The sequence below is a fragment of the Falco peregrinus genome, chromosome 1 (genome assembly GCF_023634155.1).
Source record: "Falco peregrinus isolate bFalPer1 chromosome 1, bFalPer1.pri, whole genome shotgun sequence".
NCBI classification, from domain to species: Eukaryota; Metazoa; Chordata; class Aves; order Falconiformes; family Falconidae; genus Falco; species Falco peregrinus.
In genome coordinates, this window is record NC_073721.1 from 124,005,438 (window position 1) to 124,018,360 (window position 12,923).

Consider the following 12,923-nt stretch of genomic DNA (forward strand, 5'->3'; position numbering starts at 1 on the left):
GGCAGAGTGTCTACTAGCTGCAAGCGTGAAGAAAACCTGCTGTCACTGTTCTTTCACAAATTCAGAGTAGACAGCCACTTAAGACTTTCTTCTTTGTAGTATCTGCAGATGCATTTGCTCTTTCAGTCCCTGGCAAGATAGGGAGGAACCATAGGAACCATTGGTGCTGTTGCATGGTTGGAGACCAGAAGGGCATAGTGATTTTCCTGAGTTCATCTAGGCTGTCTGCGGCTGAGTAGAGACTTGCAAATCTCAGGCTGGAATCCTTAATTCTGGACCATGGTGGTGTTCATACTCTTATCTCCCCACATACTTCAGGGAGTTACAGAACTCAGCTCTTTGTATTAAAGCTTTTTTTTTTTTTTTTTTTTTTTTTAAATGGGAATGGCACAAAAATTATTATGTCCATAAACTTTTCCAAACAGGTTTTAGAAGTTTTAGTGTTATTATTATGCACCGGAGTTTTATTACGAATTTTTAAAACTCCTAACCTTCCATCATTCTGTATGGGCCATTTCTGTCAAAACTGGCCATCATATTCAGTTCACTTAGGCCAGAGTTTTCTCCTGGTCTGACCTTCTGTAGCATTTACGTATTTTCAGAATTCTCTGCTAAGAGTCATTTGCAGAACAGACTGAAGTGAAAATCATTTTCATACGTGTTATTGTGTAACTCAGGTTTCCTGCGAGAAAGAAAGTCTGTTGACACTGATACTTAACAAAAGCTTTATGTGGCTGTCTTTTGGCTTTCTTACAGTGTCGAGTCTTCTGATGTGAACTGGAAAAAGAAAAAAAGTGGTGGAATTAAAATCATTTCCCAGTCAGAAGTGAGAGACTTCTCAGCAATGGCGTTCATCACAGATCATGTCAACTCTTTGATAGACCAGTGGTTTCCTGGTAAGAGAGCTACTGCAATTTTCTGTGCAGTGTTATGTCTTTTTAACAGAAGGTTCTTTGACAGAGCTGTCCAGGTGCGCAGTATTTTGTGTTAATTGAAGACGCCTCAGGCTCTGACAGTCTCATGCCAATAACATTTGATAAAAGCTCATAAACCTGCAGACAGATCAAGATTATTTGCCAGCACACCTTGGTCGAGACATTGTGTCTTTCAGTCTGTCAGTCACAGCAAGCACAGGTGAAACATGACAGTTGAAACAGGACCTGCTTCTGTGGGAGTTCGAGACTCTTCCTGTTGCTCATAGCAGGGGCAGGATTTGGCCTGAGCTACTTGGCACTGTCCCTTGATGGCAGAATTCATTTTGGCATCAGCTTGGATCAGCATTTGTCCACCATTTCTAACACCCTATAATTTATATAAATTGTGATGCGAGAGGCATGAGTGAATATGATACCAGGGACTCTGTGCCAAGGTAACTTCCTTGACTCCTGCAGTTGTTTTTCCTGTGATCAGGACAGATCCTGCTGTTACCCAGCAGGCTGTTTGCAACCCCAGTACACTTCGTTTAAAATCAAAACAAAATCTGAAGTGTTCTTTGTCATCCCACACTGGTCTAGAAAACAGTGCCAAAATCTCTTAATTGGAGGCTCTCTGGAGGAAACGGTTGTGCACTCTCACATATTCGTGTTCTGGATGTTATGCAGATAAAACAAGATTTTATTTGCCTTCGAATTAATGATAACATTAATCACTGAAACTTGAGAGGAGTCATGACTTCAAAGGCTGTGTCCTATATTCACCCTGGCTAATTGTAGGCACTTAATGGAGCCTGTCCCTGTCACCACAAAATCCTTCTGTAGTTAGTGGGAGAGGTGTGAGCCTCCCAAAGGTTTAGTCTTGTAGAACCCGCATTTCCCCCAGCAGGACTGAAAACATTGCCTGGGAGGGAGCCCACAGGAACTGTGTTCCTACCCTGGGTGCTGCAGGTGAGTGCTTCACTCCTGGCCTGCATCTGAAGCGCTCAGCCTGAGCACTGCGTGCCTCCCAGTCCACTCCCACTCCCATTCCCATGCCTGCTCTCCGCCTGAAGCCACCCGGCAGCTTGCAGTCTGTGAAGCAGACATGGCTGGGGCTCCTGGGCAGCCTCACAGCTGCCATCCTTCTACTGCAGGGTCATGCTCTTTAGCATACGCTGTGATCCCTATACACAGCTCACAGACACCCAGCAAGAAGGAGGTTCTCTCCGATGCTTTATTCATATACTTCTAATTTCTACTGGTCCTGCATTTTCTTCTCAAGCCTGTGCGTTACCTGTGACCAAAGCAGAGCAGCTGTTATGTCAGCAGTCCTGTCTCCTCAGTGCTGGCTGTCTGTGTATATTTTGCAAAATGCTGTTTTGTTATTCCAGTCAATACACTGCAGTAAATTGCTGCTTTCCTGAGTGTGACCATTTTCAGCCAGTGGATCCAGGTAGTGACTGCAGGCAGTTGAATGCACTAGGAGCTGTTGTTCTTTCTCAGTTTGTGTGGGTTATGTTGTTCTCTGTTTGCTTGCTTGCTTTGAAGCACTCACAGCCACCGAGAGTGACGGTACGTTGCTGATGGAGCAGTATGTGCCCTGCCACATCTGCGCAGCTTCCAAGCCGGAGGAGAATGAGTGTGGTGAGAAGGCGGAGGACGTGCAGTACTTTAACATGGAGGACTGTGTCCTGACTGCCATTGAACTGGACTACATCACATGTCCTAACCACCCTGACATCCCCGTTTCTCTCCAAGAGCTGGTCCCAGAGCTTTTCATGACTGATTTTCCTGCCAGGTAATGTTATTTGATAGCCTTTGGTTAAGTTTCAGTGTACCTGTGTAATTCAGTTGGGTTTTTTTCCTAAGTCATCTCTGCTAGAGGAACATACTGACCACAGGAAACAAATTCATCTGCTCTCAATCCCTACTCTGGCAATTCATCCTAAACTGCACTCCTGGTGGTCAGCATACTTGCTTAGACAATTGCTGTGTGCTGACCGGAGTCATTGCTTCAGGGGATCCTTTGAGATCATTGTGGTGCAATACGAAGGTCTCTTTTTTGAGTCATAGCTGTCCTGCATTGCCCAGTACTCTGGCCAGAGCTTTTCTGTAGGCAAAGTCTTTCGGGGAACCCAGAAAGGAGATTTTAATATGGCAAAACCAAAAGGAAGTGCTGCTTCGTCACAAGATTGGCACTGAAATCACCTTTAGTTTTGAAGAGTCTGTAGGTGAGTGAATTTATATAGAGACCACTAGAGAATTCACATTGAATCGAGGCTCCTGCTCAGCTGAGGGCTGTCAGATGTATTGTAGTAGTGTGGCAGTCGAACAGCTGAAACAGCTCTTCCCTACCCGTAGCAGTGCTGCCAGATCCTTAAGCTGCTTAACTGCATTCCCAGATGGGTTCAGTCTTACACCCCTTATTACATAGCGTGTAGAGCAAGAGACCTCCTGATAGCGGGCAGGAGAGGAGACCAATGTCTCTTTTGGTTCACACTCTCTCAGACCTTTCTGTGCCCAATACAGAGCCATGAGACCTCTAGACCAACTGTGTCTTGTTGGCTGCTGTCAGAGCTTTCTGTGCTACCACTGGCCCCTGTTCCTTTCTTGGGGTCATTTTATGATGGGGCAAACACCCCATCAGCTCGACATGACAGCCCTCCTCACATGTGATCTCCTAGACATCTATTTGATGGGCATGAAGCGAGTGGAGAAGTTTGAAGTGTGAACAGCTGTAAAAGTAGTCTCTGGAAGAGCAGGGAAATGATGAATTACAGCCTGGAAACAGTAAGCTGATTTGAATAATCAGGTTTCAGAGTGTGGGGCTGTTCATGAACGTCCTGTCCTGCCCCAGTGGAGAAAAAGAGGAACAGGAGGTAAATGAAGCAAAAAAAAAATCATTAATACAGATAAATGGTACAAATATCTGTACCTGTGTCATCTGCTTGGAAAAGGAGCTTATGTGCTTTCCAGATCTGTTTGATTCTTGTGGGATAAACTAGTAAAAAGCTTTTTTTGCTTATTTGCCTGAATTACTTTTTTCTCTGAGAAACCTGTTATACCATGAGCCAGCAGAGAGTATACTGAGATGACCCAGGTAGTTTAGCTGATCCAGTCCTCTCAGTAGATTAGACAAGAACCTATTAGGGATTTGTGAAAATGTGAACACATTAAAACATTCATTTACAATGTCTTTGAAACTTTTAATTAAAAAGCTCCAATCTCTTTTTGGCAGACTGTTCCTGGAAAATAGCAAACTGGAATGCAGTGAAAATGAAAACAATGTTCTTGGCCAGGGTGGAAGTGGAACCGTTATATATCGGGCACGATACCAAGGAAAACCAGTGGCTGTGAAGAGATTTCAGATTAAAAAATGCAAGGGTTCTCCTACTTCAGCTGCAGGTACAGTACACAGAATCAGTGTTGGGAATCGGCTCTTGCGGTCTGCAATCCCAACTTAAGACCAAAGAGCCTTTGCTCTCCAAAGTGCTGGTGGCACCTGTTTAAATACAGCTTTGAAGTATATAGCAAAACTGATGCGTTTCCATGGAGGAGGAGGCTGCATCTTAGAGTCCTTCACGAAAGCACTTGTGGCAGTGAAGGTCATTGGCACTGCAGGAAGCTTCTCTCCCGCAGGTCAGTGGGTGGACTCACAGGGTGCCAAGGCAGAGCCCTCAGGTGGGATGGGAGGCAAGATTTCATCTCCTCTTCCCAAGCTATTTGGCAATGCGAAGTCTGGATTTGCATGGGTTTGCATGAAGGACTTGTGGGTCTCCACTTCTGAGTAAGTCTTTTACTCCATCTGTGCCAGCAACTACAGAAAGCATATTGGAAATCCTTCTCATCCTGCCAGCTCCTCCAGGCAGGGACAGGCTCTTGCACTGCACATGCTGTCTGTCCAGGTTTCCAGCAGAGCTTCGGTCCGTGGACAAAGGAAAGGGGAAAGTGCCTCACTTCCCTCATTTTTGTTAGGAAAGGATGTAGTGAACCCCTGAGCTGTGGAGGAGGCCAGCTGCTGCCCCAGTGACAAATGACCTTTGGAAAGAGCAGACCTGCCTGAGCAGCCTGTGGTGTCCGATAGCAGAAGGACAATTACTGTGAAGGGTCCTTCTTCTGGCAGAGCATCTGGGAAAGGGTAGGGAAGACTCCTTCCACCAAAGGGTCTGCGATGTGGCATCCACACCCAGAGAGTCCCTACTTTAAAAAGCACAGCACGAGTTTTCCAAAATCATCCAGGTGACCTGTGAGAACAGTGTGTGCCAGTCGCACTTGAGGTTGGTGTTACAGGACCAGGGGAGCACTCTCTTCCTGAGACAGCCATATATATCCTGCTTATAGCCAATAAGTTCATGCATCAACATGACAATGCGACTTAAAGCCTTGCTGTTGGCATGACCCCACAAGCTGCCTTCTTCCTGCAGCATTTGCCTAGTGATTAGCACCTTCCGAATTATTTCTGACCTTGTTTCTCAGCTGGGGAGTGAGAAGGGGTTCGTGTGTCTTGCCAGATACCATGCTGAAACACCTGAGAGCTATGGATGCCATGAAGAACTTCTCCGAGTTTCGCCAGGAGGCCAGCATGCTCCACTCTCTGCAACACCCCTGCATCGTCTCCCTCATTGGCATCAGCATCCATCCTCTCTGCTTTGCCCTAGAGCTGGCCCCTCTGGGCAGCCTCACCACTGTATTGTCTGAAAACTCCAAAGGTAAAAACAGGGTGTCCCTCCTGGGAGAGCTCACTCTCCAAGTCATGGTAGTGGCAAATGGTCAATAGCGTTTAAATTACTGCTTGATTTACTGAAGGGGATTTTTTTTTTCCAGACTACGGGAAGTGGGAGGGATGGACTTGCTCCTAAACTGTGCCTTTGGGAGCCTGGTAAAAATTGATGCAGGATTTTCAAAACTACTTTGGAGACCTGGATTTTCAATTTCTCTGCAGATTAATAAGAAATGCATCTCGCTTCAGTCCTGCGTGGGTAATGCTCTGTTCTTCCCCCTGCAGATGGGTGTCTGGCGCTCTAAATTCTCTCGTAATTATCTGTATTTCTGTTGCTGTCAAATGAATGACACTAATTCCAAGATAGGTTGAGGCCATCTCGCCCTCTTGGCACCTTGGCTTTGTGTCAACTTTCAGTCAAACACTTACTTTCACCAGAAGATTTAGGGGTCTAGAAGTGAAAGGGTTTAAAAAAGGCATCTAATAGAACTGTCAGACATGTATAGTAACACGAACAGTGTCATTTCAAATGATGGCATTGAGTGATGTTTTAAAAGTTTGTTAGTTATTGTTCTGGAGTTTAAAAAAGAAAGAAAAAAAGATTTTAAAAAAGCAGTTATTGCTATTGCAAGAACTGAAGACAGGCTGTTTCTTTGTGCCAGGGTCTTCCTTTGTGCCACTGGGGCACATGCTGACACACAAAATAGCGTATCAGATTGTAACAGGCCTTGCCTACCTGCATAAGAAGAACATCATCTTCTGCGACCTGAAGTCAGACAATATTTTGGTGTGGTCCCTGGACGTTAAAGAACACATCAATATCAAACTCTCTGACTACGGAATCTCCCGGCAGTCATTCCACGAAGGCGCGCTTGGTGTGGAAGGCACGCCGGGCTACCAAGCTCCTGAGATCAGACCTCGCATAGTCTACGATGAGAAGGTGACTGTGGTACATCTTTGGGGGCAGCCTCTGCGTGACAGCAGTGGGTGGCTGGCTTCGTGCATGGGGCTGAATTCCCTCAGGCATGGTGCTGCAGCACTAGCTTTCCCGCTGTGGTCTTCCTTGCTCTCTGCTCCGCCTACCAAGGGAGCTCTGCCCTGGTTTTCAGTCTCTGTTTCTGGCTCTAGGTTGACATGTTCTCATATGGGATGGTCCTGTATGAGCTTCTGTCTGGTCAGCGGCCTGTGCTGGGACAACACCAGCTCCAGATTGCAAAGAAGCTGTCTAAAGGGATCCGTCCCGTTCTTGGGCAACCAGAAGAGGTGCAGCTATATAGGATGCAGGCACTCATGATGGAGTGTTGGGACACCAAGCCAGAAAAGGTACAAGACAGCCCTCGTGACCAGTGCTTTCTGATTTGTAGCTACGAGGATCCAGCAGCCCTCTTCACACAGGACAGCTGAGCTTGCTCTTCCTACAGCAGAACAGCTCAGTTGCGCATTTACCCCTCCTGCTGATTTGGCCCAGCACTTCTGTTGACTTAAATGAGAGTTTTATGAACGAAATGATGGCAGATTGGTGGCCTTAGACATCTGCAGTGACATGAAGGTCCCTTGGCGTCAATCGCAGTTAGGCTATTGATTTCACCAGGGCGAGACATTACCCATAATTTCCAGAAACAGCTACAGCATCCTGCTGTCAGTGTAACTACAAAGACTTCAAAATCCCCAAGATTATAAAAAGTGGTATGAGGAAGAAAAGGGTTCAAAGTATGAGAAAAGGATTATGCTGCGTTACGTTTTTGATTAATTACAAGTTGCTGTTTCAGAGCTGTTGTCCTTCAAAGGCCAGCTTGACTCACAAACAGCTAGACACTGTCATGACAGTGGGTCAGCTTCCAAAACTTGTCAGCCTGAAGAAATTAATCAATAAAATATGTAGGAGTCACAGACCAAACCATGGAAGTACAGAAGAGATTTGGCTTCAGTGTCTGAGATACAGAGGATGCTAAGAACCAGTGAGGTGGGATTTGTAAGGAGAATTTGATGCAGATTTGAGAAAGTAGCAGAAGCATTTATTGAAGTAGGCCTACTTCTTGGCTCTCTAGCTTTAATCAATAATGATTATTATGAGTCTTTTATTTCATCTAGACCTCCAACTGTCTCGTGTGACGTATGTCTTTCTATTCTCCTTTCCCCACAGCGTCCACTGGCCATTTCTGTGGTAGGACAGATGAAAGATCCTACTTTTGCAACATTTATGTACCTGCTATCCTGTGGGAAGCAGTCTTCCTTCTTCTGCTCCCAAGGACAGGAGTACACTGTGGTGTTCTGGGATGGGAAGGAAGACACCAGGTGAGATGACTCACATTAGTAATTTCTTTCTTTTTTTTCTTTTTAAGTAAAAATCCTTCAGCATCTTCACTTATGCTTCTGGGAGGGAGGTAAAGAAGGTGAAAGTGAATTTGGGTGAATGCCAAGGAGACGGTGAACACGGTTTTCCCAAACTCTTTTAATTGGGAACAGTGGTTGCTTTATAAAGGATATTTAATGAGCTTAACTCTGCTTCAGTTAATATGAGGAGAAGATTAGGGCAGTGTAATGATTCACACACACAGGATGAAGCATTTGTACATGAGAACAGATGTGTTCTGCCTTTGCTAATGAGACCATTTAACACTAAACCTTTCCTAATTGAGGCTGCAGTTCCATCTCTGTTCTGCAAAGCAATTAAGCACATGCTTAAATCCTGTTGAAATCATCGGGAGTTAGCCACATGCCTGAAGCTGTGTGTGCATCCAAGTGTATACTACCAGTAAAATGTGTGCTATAGTGAAAAGGCATGTGCTTTAAATGTTATTAAATTGTGACTGAGATGATGGTATTTTGCTCAGCCACATGTGACCCATGGCTAGTTAGGTTTATTTTTATGGTTGTTACTAATTTTTATAGCCCCGATCTTATTTGGAAACATGCACAATCTGATCTAAATTTTATATTAATGTGTTCATTATTTGTAACCATTAACCTAATGGGAAAGGTACATGGTTTGTTCATGAACAATTTGCTTTGCTGTTTGTGGTGCCTGGTCAGTCGTTCAGTGCAGACAGTATAACTATTCCTGCTAAAACTGGTGAGACACATGGGACTCACAGATGTATTTTGAATGCATGGATGTTGTCCAAATATTCGCAGCAATATATCTCGGTGAATCTGCTTCCTGACTGGACAGTCCCACTTGCTGGAGACTGCTGAATAACAAATTACTTATATGTGGCAGATTTCAGGATGTGTAATTGCTTGTGCCACAGTTGGTAAAACATCTGGGGCTCACAGATGTGGCTGTGAATATCCAGTTATTGTTCAAACACCCAAACCCAATAAACTTCCCCAAACCCCAAATGAACAAAAACCTTTTAGTTACGAAAATGTTAATTAGTCATATTTATAAATTATTTTATCACGTTACAGATCTTTGCTCTTATTTGGAAGAATCATGCTCTTCTGTTTATTTACTAGAATAAATAATGAAGCCAGATAATACTGAGGCAGTGCATTTGGAGAACGAGCACATACTCTCTTGAGAAACTAATGGGCAAGATGGGCTGAGACCTCCCAGCTATTAATTACTGCTATTCAGCTGGAGCTATTTGTCTCACAGCTGAATTATAGTAACAGACCATGTAAGTTCTCCTAATCTATTTCTGTGCAAAGTCAGATAGCTGAGTTTAAATTTTCACAGAAGCAATTGCGTATCTGCCCCCTGAGGACCAGCCGTGGCACATCTGTATTTCTCTTCCTTTACAATGACCGTTTGGAGGGGTGTAGATCCTTGCATCATCATCCACATCTGGACAGTCGCGTTAAAGGCTTGGCCAAAAGTGCCGAGTCCCATCCTGTAGCAGTGTGGAGCCTGAATGTTGGCTATAGGAAATTATTGTTTGCTCCTTTCAGAAACTATACAGTGGTGAATCCGGAGAAGGGAGTCATAGAAGTGGAGAGGATGAGCTGCCCAGGAATGAAGCTGTGCTGCCAACTAAAATTCCAGAATGCCCTCTGGGCTGCCACAGAGGTGAGCCTTGCCTGCACTTCAGTGCCCCACTCAAGAGGAGCCTCGCTGGAAGAGATACCAATTAAGAGAAAGAGAAATTAGTAAAGCTAAGAGTGAGACGATGGGCATCTCAGATAAGCAGGGAGGCTTTGCATCTGCTTTCTCTTTGTGTATTGTTTCTACCTGTTACATAGCTGGTACCTAGACCAAAATCGTGCCTCCTGGTGTTCAAAGTGATCGTGGGAACCTCGGCTTTCCGAGGCAAAACTCTCCGGATTGTAGCATTTCTACCCAGGGTTTCATCTGGGAAATGTCCTTATCTGTAAGCGATAAAGCAGTGAAAGAAACCATGTGTTTAAGGGTGGGGTTTTGAAAGCGCCCCGAGGGATCTGCAAGTCGGTGGGAAATGGGTACCCAAGTTTTGTGTTCACCGGGGAAAACTGCAGCTAAAAAGATAAAGAGTGAGAGAGCACGGCTGGTTTATCCCTCGGAGCCCTGTCCACCCGTAAGGGCTGCGTTAAGTGTCAGCCGGTTCTGACACAATTGTTTGACACAAACCAAACAAAAAACGGCTGAAACAAATGGAAATGTTCCTGAAGTTTGGTGTGTCAGAGTTGGGGGAAAAAAGGCCACACTTGCTGAATAAATAATTTGTGTTGGTTCATTCACTCCGCCCTAGCATGGATGCTGTAACTGAGTGACAAGATAGAACTCTTTTTTTTTTTTTTTTTTTTTTTCCCATAGGAAAATAAGATATTTTGACTTTTTTGGTCCCCAAGTAGAAGTAAAGTGTGAATATTCCTATTTTTTTTATAATAGTTAAATTTCAATAATCTTAAAGCATTGTATTCCCACTTTTTGATCAAAATGAAATGTGTTGCTATTCCCCAAACCAGGTGCTTTATATCAGTTTAGTGGATTTATGAGGTGTAGAGCAGGTGTAATTCCACATACACTGTAATTAGCTTTCCTTGCATTGACAAATTAATACAAAGTAACATAAAACATGTTTCAATTATCCTGGAATGTTTGGGATTTATGCAGTCAGGGTTGTCAAATGCTACTTTTAGATGTGGTGATAAAACACCTATAGTGGTGGTTTCGGTGGCTTTTGGATCGTGCGTATGTTGCCCACAACTCATTCTGGGGAAGGCAGCACCTGCTTTCTACCCACAGGCGGGGCAAATGCTCTCCAGGGAGCACAAAGAGAAACCCAGGGTTTGGATATCAAGAAATACAAGTAAAAACTGGTTTTGGAACCAATTTGATCTTGTTCAGGTCACAAAATATGAAAAGCATGGAAGATGATTGAGACTTACAGAATTTCTTGTGCTCTTTCACAGGACCAGAAGATTTCTGTGTATGGATTGCAGGGCATGTGTCCTTTAAAGTCTCCGCAGAAGGGTTTAGACACTCCTGCTACTGTGAGCTGCTTTCTAGTAATGCCTGTTGTGAAAAAGGTAAGGAGGAACCTAAAGGAAAAGGGGCATTAGTGAGACTAAGCTGTCTGCAGCTGGGCCCAGCTGCCAGAGTTTGCGCGGCTTGTCACTAGCTGGTGTTGAAGGACTTTGCAATGCCCAGGAACATTTTGGCAGTGCGAGGAGGTTTGCAGGTCTTTGTGCCTCTGCCAGAAGACAGAGGTGTGGGCAAGAACCTGAGTCAGGGGACCAAAGCTGGCACTTCCAAGCCTGCTGGGAAAATAGTCAAAATAGATCACATTCCTCTGCAAGGAAGTTTTCCAGCTGTGTTTCCACATCACTGGAAGGCAAGGTTTAGGCTGATCAAGCAAAATAGAGGGGACAAGAAACAATAATTAGAATGGAGATTTATTAACTGGTAATGCAGGACTTGGTTATATCCTAGCTCTTGTACCCAGTCCTTTCCTGGTGTGTGTGCACGCTGTCGTTGGTGTGCACAGTCGTCTTGAAATATTATCTAGGTTCAGCCATGCTCCTTTTTTGGGTTTGAATGAGAACACTTAGGTAATACAGCTCTTATGGGTAATATGGATAATTACTCTTATGGGTAATAACAGAAGTTATATACTATCTGTCTAGCTCTGGATTTGCTAACATCCAGTTACGGGCAAGAGAAATCTGACATGACTGCCTATTGCGGGCAAGTCTTGGGAGATGTATAAAAACTGTTTTCAGGCTAAATTACCTCCGGGTTGCTTACAGCCACCTTAAGCGAAAACATGTAATTATGTTCCGACATTATTGGTAGCTGTGTAGTTTTTGCAAATGCCAGCAGACTGGTATGTGTCTAAAAGCGCAATATGGAGCAGGTCTCGGAGTGACAGTGGAGCTGTTTTATACCGCACGCCTGTTCTGAGTTATTGTCCATTTCTGGCTCATTTGCTCGGACTGCCGCATCGCTGACTGGATCCAAGGCAGATGGTTAGTGTAAGGTGTACTGCTTCACTTCCAAACATGGTGTAAGTAGGACTAAAGTAGGGCATAGATGTAAAGTTGGCACGGGGCTGAATTTCACCCGCTGGGAGACTGCATCTGTTGGCTTGCTTTGGCTCCCAGACCTGCAGCGTTTCAGTGCCGTGGAGTTTCATTTCTGATGTGTAGGGCAAATTTCTTTCTCATGCTGCATGAGGTTTTGTCCAGGATAGTCGAACGAGTCTTTCACTTTCAGCTTTTCCACTGTCATACAGCTTGCAAAGCCATTCCTCAGAGATTACAAGTGGCTTTATGTCTCCTGGTTTCTATTTTCAGTTTGTGGCTTGCCTAGAAAATGTCATAAATAATGCCAGGCCCTACAATAGTAATATTGAGTCTAGACACCTCCCTTCCTCCCCCGACCCTACCCAACCTTCCAGAAATCCACATCCCTTCGGCGCACTCCTTCTTAGTTTATTGGACTTACTTTTTCCTCTCTCCTTTCTATGAATGAGTTTGGCAGTGAAATAGCCAGAGCAGCAGCCATAGGGATGTGCAGACCAGGCTGGCAAGAAACTAAACCGTTTTTTGAAACAGCCAGTTCATCCAGCAAAGCTAAGTGGAAAACTTATGCTTGTCAAACTTTCTGTATGGCACAGTAAGCTGTATCTGAGCTATCACACAGTCGTTATTGCCCAGCAGAGAAGAGAATTGCTTGCATTTCCCTGGGAAGAAAGCCTTTAGCTGATGAGATGTGAGGTAACTTGCAGTCAGAGAATTGCTGAGGGATGTTGCTGGGAAGGGGAATTCTTTACGACTGCCTTGGGAAGACTGATCCAAAAGAAATAGTTTCCAAAACTTGGGTTTTCATCCAAAGGAAGCATCATGGAAATTTAAAAGCAGCAGAA

At 44.5% G+C, this 12,923-nt stretch overlaps 1 protein-coding gene across 7 annotated transcripts in view; it reads left to right on the forward strand.

Moving 5' to 3' along the window:
* LRRK1 (leucine rich repeat kinase 1) overlaps positions 1–12,923 on the forward strand; it is an 83,250-nt gene that overhangs the window by 62,219 nt on the left and 8,108 nt on the right. For all 7 annotated transcript variants that reach the window (XM_055815049.1, XM_055815044.1, XM_055815058.1 and 4 more), the window contains 9 exons: positions 757–896; positions 2,463–2,712; positions 4,153–4,319; positions 5,426–5,623; positions 6,297–6,574; positions 6,763–6,957; positions 7,778–7,929; positions 9,529–9,646; positions 10,969–11,085. In XM_055815049.1, the coding sequence (XP_055671024.1) occupies positions 757–896; positions 2,463–2,712; positions 4,153–4,319; positions 5,426–5,623; positions 6,297–6,574; positions 6,763–6,957; positions 7,778–7,929; positions 9,529–9,646; positions 10,969–11,085 (1,615 nt within the window). The remainder of the gene's footprint in view (positions 1–756; positions 897–2,462; positions 2,713–4,152; positions 4,320–5,425; positions 5,624–6,296; positions 6,575–6,762; positions 6,958–7,777; positions 7,930–9,528; positions 9,647–10,968; positions 11,086–12,923) is intronic.